At 46.5% G+C, this 19,116-nt stretch overlaps 1 protein-coding gene across 1 annotated transcript in view; it reads right to left on the bottom strand.

The window, feature by feature from the left end:
* Positions 1–3,407: 3,407 nt before the first annotated feature.
* Positions 3,408–19,116, bottom strand: part of LOC137364641 (nuclear valosin-containing protein-like) — a gene marked incomplete at its 5' end in the record, with an annotated part of 81,276 nt that continues 65,567 nt past the window's right edge. The window contains one exon of the mRNA XM_068027718.1: positions 3,408–5,912. Coding sequence (XP_067883819.1) covers positions 5,868–5,912 — 45 coding nt within the window. The remainder of the gene's footprint in view (positions 5,913–19,116) is intronic.

The raw sequence follows: 19,116 nt of genomic DNA, 5'->3' as shown, positions 1-19,116 counted from the left end.
CCGGCAATAGTACTGAAGACCTGTGCTCCAGAACTTGCCGCGCCCATAGCCAATCTGTTCCAGTACAGCTACAACACTGGCATCTACCCTGCAATGTGGAAAATTACCCAGGTATGTCCTGTACACAAAAAGCAGGACAAGTCCAACCCGGCCAATTACCGCCCCATCAGCCTACTCTCAATCATCAGTAAAGTGATGGAAGGTGTCATTAACAGTGCCATCAAGCGGCACTTGCTTAGCAATAACCTGCTCAGTGACGCTCAGTTTGGGTTCCGCCAGAGCCACTCAGCTCCTGACCTCATTACAGCCTTGGTTCAAACATGGACAAAAGAGCTGAACTCAAGAGGTGAGGTGAGAGTGACTGCCCTTGGCAGCATTTAACTGAGTATGGCATCAAGGAGCCCTAACAAAACTCTGCTGGTTGAAGTCATATGTAGTAAAAAGGAAGATGGTTGTGGTTGTTGGAGGTCAATCATCTCAGCTCCAGGACATCACTGCAGGAGTTCCTCAGGGTAGTGTCCTAGGCCCAACCATCTTCAGCTGCTTCATCAAAGACCTTTCTTCAATCATAAGGTCAGAAGTGGGGATGTTCGCTGATGATTGCACAATGTTCAGCACCATTCGTGACTCCTCAGATACTGAAGCAGTCCGTGTAGAAATGCAGCAAGACCTGGACAATATCCAGGCTTGGGCTGATAAGTGACAAGTAACATTCGCGCCACACAAGTGCCAGGCAATGACCATCTCCAACAAGAGAGAATCTAACCATCTCCCCATGACATTCAATGGCATTACCACAATCCCCCACTATCAACATCCTAGGGGCTACCATTGACCAGAAACTGAACTGGAGTAGCCATATAAATACCGTGGCTGCAAAGCAGGTCAGAGGCTGAGAATCCTGCAACGAGTAACTCACCTCCTGACTCCCCAAAGCCTGTCCACCATCTACAAGGCACAAGTCAGGAGTGTGATGGAATACTCTCCACTTGCCTGGATGGGTGCAGCTCCAACAACACACAAGAAGCTCGACACTGTCCAGGCCAAAGCAGCGCGCCTGATTGGTACCCCATCCACTACCTTCAACATTCACTCCCTCCACCACCGACGCACAGTGGCAGCAGTGTGTACCATCTACAAGATGCATTGCAGCAACGCACCAAGGCTCCTTAGACAGTACCTTCCAAACCCGCAACCTCTACCAACTAGATATTGGTGGGGAGTATAATCCCACACCTTTGTAGTGGGTGCAGCTGGAGTGTGACCTAATATCGGGAATGGCAGCTGTGGGAATTGTCCATAGTTTGCCAGCAGTCGGAGGTGACCTATTCCTGGGGAATGATTTGGCCGGAGCGAAGGTAATGGCTTCTCCAGTAGTCACAGAAAAAACAAGTGAAGTTAAAGAGACAGAACAGTTGCAGAAAAAGGTTCCAGGAATTTTTCCTTTATGTGTAGTAACCCAAGTAATGGCTAAACAAGTTCCATCGTCGACGGTAAAATAGGCAGCACAGATAGCCAAATATCTGAAGCTTTCTTTACGGATTTGGATAATGCGAAGGAAATGTTTAATAAATCTTCTCTGATCAAGGCTCAGCAAGCCGATCCAGAGTTAAATAAAGTGGCACAAATCAGCTCTAACAGAAGCTGAGGCAAAAGGAGTTACAGAATGCTATTATATTAAAAATGTGATTCTGATGAGGAAGTGAAGACCTCCTCACAGACCTGTGGATGAAGAATGGACAGTAATTCATCAGATAGTGGTACCGCCTAAGTATCGCCAGGAACTATTAAGGATAGCGCATGAAATTCCCATAGCGGGACATGAGGGGATCCGGAAGGCCCAATCAAGTATAAGCTGACATTTTTACTGGCCAGGTCTTTCCAAGGACATGGTACAATTTTGTAAAAGGTGCCATACGTGCCAGATTGTGGGGAAAACAGGAACCTGCCATAAAACCTGTACCTCTAATTCCCATACCAGTTATTTGTTTTTCAGGTTTATAACTGGACATTTTATTGATTTCAGCAGAATTATATACAAAAAAATTCACCAACGCATTGCAGCTGGGTGCTTCCAGGCCCAAGATAAGTGCACTATTCACTGATGGACACTGAGCCACAAGTTACTCAGCAGCTCTAGGAACACTGGTTATGCTGCCTGCCTCTCATCCATTTTCTTCTTTCTCATCAGCAGGTGCCTCTCCCACTCTTTCATACGCATCACGTAATCCTTGTGCTCGCAGTGATCCCAGTCGTGACACTCGTGTTTACACTCCAGCAAGTTGGGTCACATGTCCCGCTTACACTTCAGGTCCTTGATGAGGTGATGTGTGCAGTAATCCCGCTGACTGAGGGGCAACTGAGCATCATTCATCTCCTGCTGTGTGGCAATCATTACTGCTGCTGCTCCGCAAAGCCCAGGTCAGGTGGGAAGCTGGGGATGCTGTTGGGGTCGGGTTCAATGTCCCGCTCCGTCAGATATCCTGCATCAGATGCATCCCCATGGCCAGCTGCAGCCTCAGGTAAGGTGTCGGTAGACTGTGTAGGACCTTTACTGAAAACAAAAGCAGAACACCAAACTATACTCACTATCATAGATATGGCAACTTGATTCCCGAGGCCATTCCCTTGAGGATAATTACAGCTAAGGTAGTGGTAGTTAACCCAGTTCTTCACTAAATATGGATTACTGATTGAGATTCAGTCAGATCGAGGTTCCAATTTTATGTCTAAAATTTTTCAGGATGTTATGGGTAATTTGGGTACAACACAGTTAAAGTCTTCAGCTTCCCACCCACAGACACAGGGAGCTTTAGAAAGGTACCATCAGACCCTCAAAACGATGATCAGGGCATACTGTCATCAATATTCCCATGATTGGGATAAAGGGCTAGAATTTCTTTTGTTTGCTGCTAGCAATTCACCTAACGAATCCATTGGTTTTAGCCCTTTTGAATTAGTTTATGGACATGAGTCATAGAGTTGTACAGCACAGAAACAGGCCCTCGGCCCAGTGTCTGTGCCAGCCATCAAGCACCTATCTATTCTAATCCCATTTTCCAGCCCTTGGCCTGTAGCCTTGTATGCTATTGCATTTCAAGTGCTCATGTAAATACTTCTTAAATATTGTGAGGGTTCCTGCCTCTACCACCCCTTCGGGCAGTGTGTTCCAGATTCCAACCACCCTCTGGGTGAAAATTCTTTTTCTCAAATCCCCTCTAAAACCAGAATACCAGACTATTCCGATGGAGTTTACTATTACAGCCTTATCATTTAAAGATTATCCACATAGCAGAGAAAAATAATGTAATTACAGATGCTTTATCAAGAATTTAACTTTGTTTTAAGTGATCTGAATGCAAAGAATTTACAAAGCAGTATTAATTACAAGAGTGAAAATGTGTTTTAAATTTTTTTATTTTCTATTTTTCCCACACTTTGTAATGATATGCATTTAAAAATTGTCTATTCAACCCTCCAAGGGTGGAAGTGTTGTGAAAGTGCTTCTGTTTTTTTGTTAAAAATATTTTTTGAAGAATTCACAGTCAAACTGACGAAATGTTGGGCCAGTTTTTTTTCCCCCAAGAGGGTCATCAAGAGGACACTGAATCAACTGGTTTGGCAACATTTACTGGTTGTCACATGACTCAAGTTAAAAATAGAAGAGAAACCCTGCTAACTGGGGAAGATGTGTGCAGAGAAGTGCAAGTCGCACGCCCCTTTACGGGACAGAACCCCAGCTCAGCCCAGCCTGTTCCATCTCTTTAAAAAGCCTGCAGAAGAGGAGAATTCCCACAGAAGACCACAACACAGCTCAGCTTTCCAGCACCTCTCTAAAAGACCCTGAGAAGTCCACTGTGTCAACTCATCCCGTCTCCTGTCTTTGAAGAAAAGCATTCTAAATTAACTCTCAACGCCGTCTGAAACGAACTGTTCTATAAGATCCCAGTGACCTGTCTATGTGTACTCGGAAGCCAGACTGTATGCCAGTTTTGGAACACAACATTTCTCATCTGCTGTTTTCTTCAAGAATGAGCAAGTATTCAGCCCAAGTATTTTTCTGTCTGGAACAGAGCTCTGAACAAAAATCCCTTTTATTTTCCCGGTTAACCTGTGTGTGTGTGTGTGTGTGAGGGGCTAAGGTAAAAAGGGAACTTTAAAATTTTCAGTCTGTGTGTTTATGCTTTACTTCATTACCTGCTAAGACTTGTTTTATAATAAACTGATAATTTTGTTGTTCATCAAAGAAACCTGGTTAGTGTGTTTTATTCTGGGAAAAATAAGAGTCTATGATTGACCGTATTGGTAAGTGGGAAAATTTAAATATAAGTTGTGACCTGTGGAGAAGTGGAACTAGAATAAACAGTGCACTCCTCCCACCTCAGTCGTAACACCCCTCAGTGACATCATCTGAAAGAATGATGTTAGTTTTCACATGTATGCTGATGACACTCATCTCAACCTCACCACCACTTCTCTCAACTCCTCCGCTGTTACTAAATTAGCAAACTGTTTACCCAACATCCAGTACTGGATGAGCAGAAATTTCTTCCAATTAAATATTGGGAAGACTGAAGCCATTGTTTTCAGTCCTTGCTCCAAACTCCATTCCCTAGCTCTCGCCTCCATCCCTCTCCATGGCAACAGCCTGAGATTAAGCCAGTTTGTTTGCAAACTTGGCGTCACATTTGACCCCGAGGTGAACTTCCGATCACCTATTTCCACCTCCATAACATCACCCAACTTTGCCCGTCTCAGCTCATCTACTGCTAAAACCCTCATTCATGCTATTGTTACCTCTAGATTTGACTATTCCAATGCACACCTGGCTGGTCTCCCACATTCTACTCTTCATAAACATGAGGTCATCCAAACCTCTGCTTCCTGTGCCTTAACTTGCACCAAGTCCTGTTCCCCTATCATCCCTGTGCTCACTGACCTACATTGGCTCCCGGTCAAGCAACTTCTTGATTTTGAAATTCTCGTCCTTGTTTTCAAATATCCCCATGGCCTTGCCCCTCCCTATCTCTGTAATCTCCTCCAGCCCCATAACCCTCCAAGATATCTGTGCTTCTCTAATTCTGATCTCTTGTGCATCCCTGATTTTAATAGCTCCACCATTGGTGGCCGTGCCTTCAGTTACCTAGGCTCTAATCTCTGGAACACCCTCCCTAAACCTCTTCACATCTCTACCTCATTTCCTCCTTTAAGACGCTCCTTAAAACCCACCTCTGTGACCAAGCTTTTGGTCATCGGTCCTACTATCTCCTTTTGTGACTCAGTGTCATACTCCTGTAAAGTTTCTTTGGACATTTTATTACATTAAAGACACTATATAAATATAATTACTTGTTTTGTTATTGTTGGGCCCAACCCCTCGAACCAGTGTTCTCATCAACCCACTTCCTGTCCAATGTAAATCAAATAAACAGTCCCTTTTAATACAAAAGCCATTTTATTTCTTTTGCTTCAGGATCTTGCACTGCAAAGGCCCACTTATGGGGTAATTGGGGGATATTAGCGAAGGGGGGTAGCTGTTGACAAATTTCTTACTGGGTGGGGGGGGGGGGCGGTGGAAGGGGGAGTGTTTGTTAGAGGGTATTAAGGTATTTAATTAAAACCTGAAACAAGATTATAGCCACCTCCTACTCCCCAAAGTGATTTGTCAATAGGTGATAACTTCAGTCTAACAGAAACCATAGTCTCAGACAGTGCAATTCATACAGTGAGTCGTGTGTGAGGATCTTCAACAGTTTCTGTAAACGTTACACCAGCAGCATCCTCGGTGGAAGGACTTCAAACAGCAGCCCAGGGAAAGGTGCAGCAAGCACCATCACCCATACTCAACCCCGTTGCCTCCATTCAGATCACTGGCTCAGAGACTGTTGCAGCAATTCATACACCAACAGATCCTATGAGAGAAAGACAGTATATTAGACAGAGGGTGAGAAAAAGTCAGAGAAACAGAGAGAGAGCATTAGACACAGAGAGACAGAGGGAAGTGGGAATAGGTGAGGGCAGGGGAAGGTGGAGAAGGACTGGCAGGAGAAGTGGAGAGGAAAAGGCTGACTGAACATGTTGCTGAGCTGAGTCGGTTCCTGTCACTGTCCACAGGGTCAAAAGGGAATGGACCCAAAACTGACACAAATTTCCATTTGCCCATTACACCAATATCTCTCTACAACTTCCTTTGGTCTAAAGCATTAACTGTACATACTATTTTGGTGGCACCTGCGAATTCTGTCATCATTCCCTCGAGGCCCTTAACTCTTACTCTCTGTTTTCTCTGTCTAATTTTATATCCAGTTTGCTGTCCTCCCACTAATTCCATAACACTAATCCACTCCAGGCATCTCCTGTGGTGTAATAAAAACAAGAAATGCTGGAACCACTCAGCAGGTCTGGCAGCATCTGTGGAAAGAGAAGCAGAGTTAACATTTCGGGTCAGTGACCCTTCTTCAGAACCAGTTCTGATGAAGGGTCACTGACCCGAAACGTTAACACTGCTTCTCTTTCCACAGATGCTGCCAGACCTGCTGAGTGGTTCCAGCTTTTCTTGTTTTTATTTCAGATTTCCAGCATCCGCAGTATTTTGCTTTTATCTCCTGTGTTGTACCTTGTTACAAGGTTTCTTAGAGTGCATCTACACAGAGATGCTCAAATGACCATTGATAAAAGATGGTGTAGACCTAACTCAGAATCATAGAATGGTTACAGCACAGAAGGAGGCCATTTGGCCCATTGAGGCCAATCCAGCTCTCCACAGAGCAATCCAGTCAATCCCACTCTCCCTGCTCAATCCCCATAGCCCTGCAGGTCGATTTCCTTCAAGTGCCCATCCAATTTCCTTTTGAAGTCAGTGATAGTCTCCGCTTCCACCACCATCGAGGGCAGCGAGTTCCAGGTCATTACCACTCGCTGTGTAAAAAAGTTCTTCCTTGCATTCCTCCTGCATCTCTTACCCAAATCTGTGTTTCCTAGTCCTTGCAGCATTAGTTAATGGGAACAGTTTTTCCTTGTTTAACTTATCTAAGCCTGTCATAATCTTGTACACCTCTAACAAATCTCCCCTCAATATCCTTTGTTCCAGGGAGAACAATTATAGCATACAAGGCTACGGGCCAAGTGCTGGAAAACGGGATTAGAATAGATAGGCTTGATGGCCGGCATGGACACGATGGGCCGAAGGGCCTGTTTCTGTGCTGTATAACTCTATGACTCTAATCCCAGCTTTTCCAACCTAACCTTGCAACTAAAATCCCCCATTTGTGGAACCATTCTGGTAAATCTCTTCTGCACCCTCTCAACAACCCTTCCATCCTTCCTAAAATGTTGTGACCAGAACTGGACACACTGCTCCAGTTGGGGCCTAACCAGAGCTTTATAAAGGTTCAGCATTACTTTCCTGCTTTTGCACTCCGTGCCTCTATTTATGAAGCCCAAGATCCCAGATGCTTTGCTGACCACTCTCAATATGTCCTGCCATCTTCAAAGATCAATGCACATGCACCCCCAGATCCCTCTGTTCCTGCACACTCTTTAGAACTGTGCCATTAAGCCGATATTGCCTCTCCCTATTCCTTCTGTCAAAATGCATCACCTTACATTTGTCAGTATTAAATTCCATCTGCCACCTCTCTGCGAGCCTACCTATGTCTTTTTGCAGATGGTTCTTATTATCCTCACTGTTTACTGCACCTCTGGATTTGGTGTCATCAGCAAATTTGGAGATTCTACTCTGTATTCCAAGATTTAAGTAATTTAAATATAGCAAAAAAAAAAGTGGTCCCAGCACTGACCCTTGGGGAACAGCACTGTCTACCATCCTCCAGTCTGAAAAACAACCATTGACCATGATGCGCTGTTTTCTGTCCTTAAGCCAATTTTTTTTTTATCCAATTGGACACTAACCCTCCTATTCCATGAGCCTCAATTCTGTTAACCAGCCTTTTATCCAGTACTTTGACAAAGACTTTCTTAAAATCCACATAAACAATACCCACCACATTCCCTTCACCAACCTACCCTGTTACTTATCAAAAAAAAATTCAATTAGATTAGTCAAGCATGATCTGTCTTTTATAAAATAAATACTGGAAATACTCAGCAGGTCTGGCAGCATCTGTGGAGAGAGAAGCAGAGTTTCAGGTCAGTGACCCTTCATCAGAACCTATCTTTTATAGATCTGTGCTGGCTCTCCTTAATTAACTCAAACCTCTCCAAGTGCCTGTTAATTTTTTCCCGATTATTGTTTCTAAAACCTTAAATTAACTGGACTGCAGTTGTTTGTTCTGCCCTGACACCCTTTCTTGAATAAGGGTGTCACATTTGGCACTCTCCAATAGAGGTTTGCAAAGGAAACCCGACGCAAGCCCGAATTCTGGACCCGGAAGTCCGACCCCACCCGACCCGAACTGGGCACATGTCGTCGGGACCCATCTGGGTAGGGTCAGGTGGCAGGCCTTTACATCAGTACATGGGTAAAGGCTTGCTACCCGACCTGACCCTAACGGGATCCGATGGCATGTGTTGGGTTCGGATTCGGATCTGGGTTGGGTTTCCTTCGCACACCTCTACTCTCCAATCCACTGCAACCTCTCCTGTATCCAGGGAAGACAGGAAGAATATGACAAGCCCTTCTGCTATCTCCATCCCCACTTTCTTTAGTAAGCCATCTGAACCAGGTGACGCATCTACCTAAACATAGCCAGCCTTTCCAGTACCTCGCTCTCAATCTTTACCCTATCCATTGCCTCTAATCTGATCACAAGTTCCTTGCTTTTGAATTCTACATCTCTATTTATAAAGCCCAAAAATCTGAATGCATTTTTGGGATGAGATGTCGATGCTAAATTAGAAGAATCCAGCCAGGGATCAGATAATTACTTTCAAACTCTAAGATGTCAGAGTGACGGGTGATCAGAGTCACAGTGAAAGATGTCAGAGTGACGGGTGATCAGAGTCACAGTGAAAGATGTCAGAGTGACGGCGATCAGTGTCACAGTGAGGGACGTCAGAGTGACGGGTAATCAGAGTCACAGTGAAAGATGTCAGAGTGACTGGGTTCAGAGTCACTGTGAAAGATGTCAGAGTGACGGGTAATCAGAGTCACAGTGAAAGATGTCAGAGTGACGGGTGATCAGAGTCACTGTGAAAGATGTCAGAGTGACGGGTGATCAGAGTCACAGTGAAAGATGTCAGAGTGACGGGAATCAGAGTCACAGTGAAAGATGTCAGAGTGACGGGAATCAGAGTCACAGTGAAAGATGTCAGAGTGACGGGTGATCAGAGTCACAGTGAAAGATGTCAGAGTGACGGGAATCAGAGTCACAGTGAAAGATGTCAGAGTGACGGGTGATCAGAGTCACAGTGAAAGATGTCAGAGTGACGGGAATCAGAGTCACAGTGAAAGATGTAAGAGTGACGGTGATCAGAGTCACAGTGAAAGATGTCAGAGTGACGGGTGATCAGAGTCACAGTGAAAGATGTCAGAGTGACGGGAATCAGAGTCACAGTGAAAGATGTCAGAGTGACGGGAATCAGAGTCACAGTGAAAGATGTCAGAGTGACGGTGATCAGAGTCACAGTGAAAGATGTCAGAGTCACAGTGAAAGATGTCACAGTGAGGGATGTCAGAGTCACAGTGAAAGATGTCAGAGTGACAGTGATCAGAGTCACAGTGAAAGATGTCAGAGTGACAGTGATCAGAGTCACAGTGAAAGATGTCAGAGTGACAGTGATCAGAGTCACAGTGAAAGATGTCAGAGTGACGGTGATCAGAGTCACAGTGAAAGATGTCAGAGTGACAGTGATCAGAGTCACAGTGAAAGATGTCAGAGTGACGGGTGATCAGAGTCAGTGAAAGATGTCAGAGTGACGGTGATCAGAGTCACAGTGAAAGATGTCAGAGTGACAGGTGATCAGAGTCACAGTGAAAGATGTCAGAGTGACGGGTGATCAGAGTCACAGTGAAAGATGTCAGAAGGACGGTGATCAGAGTCACAGTGAAAGATGTCAGAGTGACGGGGATCAGAGTCACAGTGAAAGATGTCAGAGTGACGGGTGATCAGAGTCACAGTGAAAGATGTCAGAGTGACAGTGATCAGAGTCACAGTGAAAGATGTCAGAGTGACGGGTGATCAGAGTCACAGTGAAAGATGTCAGAAGGACGGTGATCAGAGTCACAGTGAAAGATGTCAGAGTGACGGGGATCAGAGTCACAGTGAAAGATGTCAGAGTGACGGGTGATCAGAGTCACAGTGAAAGATGTCAGAGTGACGGGGATCAGAGTCACAGTGAAAGATGTCAGAGTGACGGGTGATCAGAGTCACAGTGAAAGATGTCAGAGTGACGGTGATCAGAGTCACAGTGAAAGATGTCAGAGTGACGGGTGATCAGAGTCACAGTGAAAGATGTCAGAAGGACGGTGATCAGAGTCACAGTGAAAGATGTCAGAGTGACGGGGATCAGAGTCACAGTGAAAGATGTCAGAGTGACGGGTGATCAGAGTCACAGTGAAAGATGTCAGAGTGACGGTGATCAGAGTCAGTGAAAGATGTCAGAGTGACGGGTGATCAGAGTCAGTGAAAGATGTCAGAGTGACGGGGATCAGAGTCACAGTGAAAGATGTCAGAGTGACGGGGATCAGAGTCACAGTGAAAGATGTCAGAGTGACGGGTGATCAGAGTCACAGTGAAAGATGTCAGAGTGACGGTGATCAGAGTCACAGTGAAAGATGTCAGAGTGACGGGTGATCAGAGTCACAGTGAAAGATGTCAGAAGGACGGTGATCAGAGTCACAGTGAAAGATGTCAGAGTGACGGGGATCAGAGTCACAGTGAAAGATGTCAGAGTGACGGTGATCAGAGTCACAGTGAAAGATGTCAGAGTGACGATGATCAGAGTCACAGTGAGGGACGTCAGAGTGACGGTGATCAGAGTCACAGTGAAAGATGTCAGAGTGACGGGTAATCATAGTCAGAGTCAGAGTGACGGTTAATCAGAGTCACAGTGAGGGACGTCAGAGAGACGGTGATCAGAGTCACAGTGAAAGATGTCAGAGTGACGGGTGATCAGAGTCACAGTGAAAGACGTCAGAGTGACGGTTGATCACAGTCACAGTGAAAGACGTCAGAGTGACGGGTGATCAGAGTCACAGTGAAAGACGTCAGAGTGACGGTAATCAGAGTCACAGTGAAAGATGTCAGAGTGACGGTGATCAGAGTCACAGTGAAAGATGTCAGAGTGATGGGTGATCAGAGTCACAGTGAAAGATGTCAGAGTGACGGTGATCAGAGTCACAGTGAAAGATGTCAGAGTGACGGTGATCAGAGTCACAGTGAAATATCAGAGTGATGGGTGATCAGAGTCACAGTGAAAGATGTCAGAGTGACGGGTGATCAGAGGCACAGTGAAAGATGTCAGAGTGACGGGTGATCAGAGTCGCAGTGAAAGATGTCAGAGTGACGGTAATCAGAGTCACAGTGTCAGATGTCAGAGTCACAGTGTCAGATGTCAGAGTGACGGAGATCAGAGTCACAGTGTCAGATGTCAGAGTGACGGTGATCAGAGTCACAGTGAAAGATGTCAGAGTGACGGTGATCAGAGTCACAGTGAAAGATGTCAGAGTGACGGTGATCAGAGTCACAGTGAAAGATGTTAGAGTGACGGTGATCAGAGTCACAGTGAAAGATGTCAGAGTGACGGTGATCAGAGTCACAGTGAAAGATGTCAGAGTGACGGTGATCAGAGTCAAAGTGAGGGACGTCAGAGTGACGGTGATCAGAGTCAAAGTGAGGGACGTCAGAGTGATGGGTGATCAGAGTCACAGTGAAAGATGTCAGAGTGACGGGAATCAGAGTCACAGTGAAAGATGTCAGAGTGACGGTGATCAGAGTCACAGTGAAAGATGTCAGAGTGACGGTGATCAGAGTCACAGTGAAAGATGTCAGAGTGATGGGTGATCAGAGTCACAGTGAAAGATGTCAGAGTGACGATGATCAGAGTCACAGTGAAAGATGTCAGAGTGACGATGATCAGAGTCACAGTGAGGGACGTCAGAGTGACGGTGATCAGAGTCACAGTGAAAGATGTCAGAGTGACGGGTAATCAGAGTCAGAGTGACGATGATCAGAGTCACAGTGAGGGACGTCAGAGTGACGGTGATCAGAGTCACAGTGAAAGATGTCAGAGTGACGGTGATCACAGTCACAGTGAAATATCAGAGTGATGGGTGATCAGAGTCACAGTGAAAGATGTCAGAGTGACGGGTGATCAGCGTCACAGTGAAAGATGTCAGAGTGACGGGAGATCAGAGTCACAGTGAAAGATGTCAGAGTGACGGTAATCAGAGTCACAGTGTCAGATGTCAGAGTCACAGTGTCAGATGTCAGAGTGACGGTGATCAGAGTCACAGTGTCAGATGTCAGAGTGACGGTGATCAGAGTCACAGTGAAAGATGTCAGAGTGACGGTGATCAGAGTCACAGTGAATGATGTCAGAGTGACGGTGATCAGAGTCACACTGAAAGATGTCAGAGTGACGGTGATCAGAGTCAAAGTGAGGGACGTCAGAGTGACGGTGATCAGAGTCACAGTGAAAGATGTCAGAGTGACATGAATCAGAGTCACAGTGAAAGATGTCAGAGTGACGGTGATCAGAGTCACAGTGAAAGATGTCAGAATGACGGTGATCAGAGTCACAGTGAAAGAAGTCAGAGTGACGGGTGATCAGAGTCACAGTGAAAGATGTCAGAGTGACGGTAATCAGAGTCACAGTGAAAGATGTCAGAGTGACAGTGATCAGAGTCATAGTGAAAGATGTCAGAGTGACGGGTGATCAGAGTCACACTGAAAGATGTCAGAGTGATGGGTGATCAGAGTCACAGTGAAAGATGTCAGAGTGACGATGATCAGAGTCACAGTGAGGGACGTCAGAGTGACGGGTGATCAGAGTCACAGTGAAAGATGTCAGAGTGACGAGTAATCAGAGTCAGAGTGACGGGTAATCAGAGTCACAGTGAAAGATGTCAGAGTGACGGGTGATCAGAGTCACAGTGAAAGATATCAGAGTGACGGTTGATCAGAGTCACAGTGAAAGATGTCAGAGTGACGGTTGATCAGAATCACAGTGAAAGAAGTCAGAGTGACGGGTGATCAGAGTCACAGTGAAAGATGTCAGAGTGACGGTAATCAGAGTCACAGTGAAAGATGTCAGAGTGACGGTAATCAGAGTCACAGTGAAAGATGTCAGAGTGACGGTGATCAGAGTCACAGTGAAAGATGTCAGAGTGACGGTGATCAGAGTCACAGTGAAATATGTCAGAGTGACGGTGATCAGAGTCACAGTGAAAGATGTCAGAGTGACGGTGATCAGAGTCACAGTGAAAGATGTCAGAGTGACGGTGATCAGAGTCACAGTGAAAGATGTCAGAGTGACGATGATCAGAGTCACAGTGAGGGACGTCAGAGTGACGGTGCTCAGAGTCACAGTGAGGGACGTCAGAGTGACGGTGATCAGAGTCACAGTGAAAGATGTCAGAGTGACGGTGATCAGAGTCACAGTGAAATATCAGAGTGATGGGTGATCAGAGTCACAGTGAAAGATGTCAGAGTGACGGGTGATCAGAGTCACAGTGAAAGATGTCAGAGTGACGGGTGATCAGAGTCGCAGTGAAAGATGTCAGAGTGACGGGTGATCAGAGTCACAGTGAAAGATGTCAGAGTGACGGTAATCAGAGTCACAGTGTCAGATGTCAGAGTGACGTTGATCAGAGTCACAGTGAGGGACGTCAGAGTGACGGTGATCAGAGTCACAGTGAAAGATGTCAGAGTGACGATGATCAGAGTCACAGTGAAAGATGTCAGAGTGACGGTGATCAGAGTCACAGTGAAAGATGTCAGAGTGACGGTGATCAGAGTCACAGTGAAAGATGTCAGAGTGACGGTGATCAGAGTCACAGTGAAAGATGTCAGAGTGACAGGTGATCAGAGTCACAGTGAAAGATGTCAGAGTGACGGGTGATCAGAGTCACAGTGAAAGATGTCAGAAGGACGGTGATCAGAGTCACAGTGAAAGATGTCAGAGTGACGGGGATCAGAGTCACAGTGAAAGATGTCAGAGTGACGGTGATCAGAGTCACAGTGACGGTGATCAGAGTCACAGTGAAAGATGTCAAGAGTGACGGTGATCAGAGTCACAGTGAAAGATGTCAGAGTGACGGGTGATCAGAGTCACAGTGAAAGATGTCAGAGTGACGGGTAATCAGAGTCAGAGTCAGAGTGACGGTTAATCAGAGTCACAGTGAGGGACGTCAGAGAGACGGTGATCAGAGTCACAGTGAAAGATGTCAGAGTGACGGGTGATCAGAGTCACTGTGAAAGATGTCAGAGTGACGGTGATCAGAGTTACAGTGAAAGATGTCAGAGTGACGGTGATCAGAGTTACAGTGAAAGATGTCAGAGTGACGGTGATCAGAGTCACAGTGAAAGATGTCAGAGTGATGGGTGATCAGAGTCACAGTGAAAGATGTCAGAGTGACGGGTGATCAGAGTCACAGTGAAAGATGTCAGAGTGACGGTGATCAGAGTCACAGTGAAATATCAGAGTGATGGGTGATCAGAGTCACAGTGAAAGATGTCAGAGTGACGGGTGATCAGAGGCACAGTGAAAGATGTCAGAGTGACGGGTGATCAGAGTCGCAGTGAAAGATGTCAGAGTGACGGTAATCAGAGTCACAGTGTCAGATGGCAGAGTCACAGTGTCAGATGTCAGAGTGACGGAGATCAGAGTCACAGTGTCAGATGTCAGAGTGACGGTGATCAGAGTCACAGTGAAAGATGTCAGAGTGACGGTGATCAGAGTCACAGTGAAAGATGTCAGAGTGACGGTGATCAGAGTCACAGTGAAAGATGTCAGAGTGACGGTGATCAGAGTCACAGTGAAAGATGTCAAGGTGACGGTGATCAGAGTCACAGTGAAAGATGTCAGAGTGACGGTGATCAGAGTCAAAGTGAGGGACGTCAGAGTGACGGTGATCAGAGTCAAAGTGAGGGACGTCAGAGTGATGGGTGATCAGAGTCACAGTGAAAGATGTCAGAGTGACGGGTGATCAGAGTCGCAGTGAAAGATGTCAGAGTGACGGTAATCAGAGTCACAGTGTCAGATGTCAGAGTGACGTTGATCAGAGTCACAGTGAGGGACGTCAGAGTGACGGTGATCAGAGTCACAGTGAAAGATGTCAGAGTGACGGGTGATCAGAGTCAAAGTGAGGGACGTCAGAGTGACGGTGATCAGAGTCAAAGTGAGGGACGTCAGAGTGACGGGTGATCAGAGTCACAGTGAAAGATGTCAGAGTGACGGTGATCAGAGTCAAAGTGAGGGACGTCAGAGTGACGGTGATCAGAGTCAAAGTGAGGGACGTCAGAGTGACGGGTGATCAGAGTCACAGTGAAAGATGTCAGAGTGACGGGTGATCAGAGTCGCAGTGAAAGATGTCAGAGTGACGGGTGATCAGAGTCACAGTGAAAGATGTCAGAGTGACGGTAATCAGAGTCACAGTGTCAGATGTCAGAGTGACGTTGATCAGAGTCACAGTGAGGGACGTCAGAGTGACGGTGATCAGAGTCACAGTGAAAGATGTCAGAGTGACGATGATCAGAGTCACAGTGAAAGATGTCAGAGTGACGGTGATCAGAGTCACAGTGAAAGATGTCAGAGTGACGGTGATCAGAGTCACAGTGAAAGATGTCAGAGTGACGGTGATCAGAGACACAGTGAAAGATGTCAGAGTGACAGGTGATCAGAGTCACAGTGAAAGATGTCAGAGTGACGGGTGATCAGAGTCACAGTGAAAGATGTCAGAAGGACGGTGATCAGAGTCACAGTGAAAGATGTCAGAGTGACGGGGATCAGAGTCACAGTGAAAGATGTCAGAGTGACGGTGATCAGAGTCACAGTGACGGTGATCAGAGTCACAGTGAAAGATGTCAAGAGTGACGGTGATCAGAGTCACAGTGAAAGATGTCAGAGTGACGGGTGATCAGAGTCACAGTGAAAGATGTCAGAGTGACGGGTAATCAGAGTCAGAGTCAGAGTGACGGTTAATCAGAGTCACAGTGAGGGACGTCAGAGAGACGGTGATCAGAGTCACAGTGAAAGATGTCAGAGTGACGGGTGATCAGAGTCACTGTGAAAGATGTCAGAGTGACGGGTAATCAGAGTCAGAGTCAGAGTGACGGTTAATCAGAGTCACAGTGAGGGACGTCAGAGAGACGGTGATCAGAGTCACAGTGAAAGATGTCAGAGTGACGGGTGATCAGAGTCACTGTGAAATATCAGAGTGATGGGTGATCAGAGTCACAGTGAAAGATGTCAGAGTGACGGGTGATCAGAGTCACAGTGAAAGATGTCAGAGTGACGGGTGATCAGAGTCGCAGTGAAAGATGTCAGAGTGACGGGTGATCAGAGTCACAGTGAAAGATGTCAGAGTGACGGTAATCAGAGTCACAGTGTCAGATGTCAGAGTGACGTTGATCAGAGTCACAGTGAGGGACGTCAGAGTGACGGTGATCAGAGTCACAGTGAAAGATGTCAGAGTGACGATGATCAGAGTCACAGTGAAAGATGTCAGAGTGACGGTGATCAGAGTCACAGTGAAAGATGTCAGAGTGACGGTGATCAGAGTCACAGTGAAAGATGTCAGAGTGACGGTGATCAGAGTCACAGTGAAAGATGTCAGAGTGACAGGTGATCAGAGTCACAGTGAAAGATGTCAGAGTGACGGGTGATCAGAGTCACAGTGAAAGATGTCAGAAGGACGGTGATCAGAGTCACAGTGAAAGATGTCAGAGTGACGGGGATCAGAGTCACAGTGAAAGATGTCAGAGTGACGGTGATCAGAGTCACAGTGACGGTGATCAGAGTCACAGTGAAAGATGTCAAGAGTGACGGTGATCAGAGTCACAGTGAAAGATGTCAGAGTGACGGGTGATCAGAGTCACAGTGAAAGATGTCAGAGTGACGGGTAATCAGAGTCAGAGTCAGAGTGACGGTTAATCAGAGTCACAGTGAGGGACGTCAGAGAGACGGTGATCAGAGTCACAGTGAAAGATGTCAGAGTGACGGGTGATCAGAGTCACTGTGAAAGATGTCAGAGTGACGGTGATCAGAGTTACAGTGAAAGATGTCAGAGTGACGGTGATCAGAGTTACAGTGAAAGATGTCAGAGTGACGGTGATCAGAGTCACAGTGAAAGATGTCAGAGTGATGGGTGATCAGAGTCACAGTGAAAGATGTCAGAGTGACGGGTGATCAGAGTCACAGTGAAAGATGTCAGAGTGACGGTGATCAGAGTCACAGTGAAATATCAGAGTGATGGGTGATCAGAGTCACAGTGAAAGATGTCAGAGTGACGGGTGATCAGAGGCACAGTGAAAGATGTCAGAGTGACGGGTGATCAGAGTCGCAGTGAAAGATGTCAGAGTGACGGTAATCAGAGTCACAGTGTCAGATGGCAGAGTCACAGTGTCAGATGTCAGAGTGACGGAGATCAGAGTCACAGTGTCAGATGTCAGAGTGACGGTGATCAGAGTCACAGTGAAAGATGTCAGAGTGACGGTGATCAGAGTCACAGTGAAAGATGTCAGAGTGACGGTGATCAGAGTCACAGTGAAAGATGTCAGAGTGACGGTGATCAGAGTCACAGTGAAAGATGTCAAGGTGACGGTGATCAGAGTCACAGTGAAAGATGTCAGAGTGACGGTGATCAGAGTCAAAGTGAGGGACGTCAGAGTGACGGTGATCAGAGTCAAAGTGAGGGACGTCAGAGTGATGGGTGATCAGAGTCACAGTGAAAGATGTCAGAGTGACGGGTGATCAGAGTCGCAGTGAAAGATGTCAGAGTGACGGTAATCAGAGTCACAGTGTCAGATGTCAGAGTGACGTTGATCAGAGTCACAGTGAGGGACGTCAGAGTGACGGTGATCAGAGTCACAGTGAAAGATGTCAGAGTGACGGGTGATCAGAGTCAAAGTGAGGGACGTCAGAGTGACGGTGATCAGAGTCAAAGTGAGGGACGTCAGAGTGACGGGTGATCAGAGTCACAGTGAAAGATGTCAGAGTGACGGTGATCAGAGTCAAAGTGAGGGACGTCAGAGTGACGGTGATCAGAGTCAAAGTGAGGGACGTCAGAGTGACGGGTGATCAGAGTCACAGTGAAAGATGTCAGAGTGACGGGTGATCAGAGTCGCAGTGAAAGATGTCAGAGTGACGGGTGATCAGAGTCACAGTGAAAGATGTCAGAGTGACGGTAATCAGAGTCACAGTGTCAGATGTCAGAGTGACGTTGATCAGAGTCACAGTGAGGGACGTCAGAGTGACGGTGATCAGAGTCACAGTGAAAGATGTCAGAGTGACGATGATCAGAGTCACAGTGAAAGATGTCAGAGTGACGGTGATCAGAGTCACAGTGAAAGATGTCAGAGTGACGGTGATCAGAGTCACAGTGAAAGATGTCAGAGTGACGGTGATCAGAGACACAGTGAAAGATGTCAGAGTGACAGGTGATCAGAGTCACAGTGAAAGATGTCAGAGTGACGGGTGATCAGAGTCACAGTGAAAGATGTCAGAAGGACGGTGATCAGAGTCACAGTGAAAGATGTCAGAGTGACGGGGATCAGAGTCACAGTGAAAGATGTCAGAGTGACGGTGATCAGAGTCACAGTGACGGTGATCAGAGTCACAGTGAAAGATGTCAAGAGTGACGGTGATCAGAGTCACAGTGAAAGATGTCAGAGTGACGGGTGATCAGAGTCACAGTGAAAGATGTCAGAGTGACGGGTAATCAGAGTCAGAGTCAGAGTGACGGTTAATCAGAGTCACAGTGAGGGACGTCAGAGAGACGGTGATCAGAGTCACAGTGAAAGATGTCAGAGTGACGGGTGATCAGAGTCACTGTGAAAGATGTCAGAGTGACGGGTAATCAGAGTCAGAGTCAGAGTGACGGTTAATCAGAGTCACAGTGAGGGACGTCAGAGAGACGGTGATCAGAGTCACAGTGAAAGATGTCAGAGTGACGGGTGATCAGAGTCACTGTGAAAGATGTCAGAGTGACGGGTG

The sequence above is a fragment of the Heterodontus francisci genome, unplaced genomic scaffold, assembly GCF_036365525.1.
Source record: "Heterodontus francisci isolate sHetFra1 unplaced genomic scaffold, sHetFra1.hap1 HAP1_SCAFFOLD_781, whole genome shotgun sequence".
Taxonomy (NCBI): domain Eukaryota; kingdom Metazoa; phylum Chordata; class Chondrichthyes; order Heterodontiformes; family Heterodontidae; genus Heterodontus; species Heterodontus francisci.
This window is presented reverse-complemented; position numbering and strand designations above follow the sequence as displayed.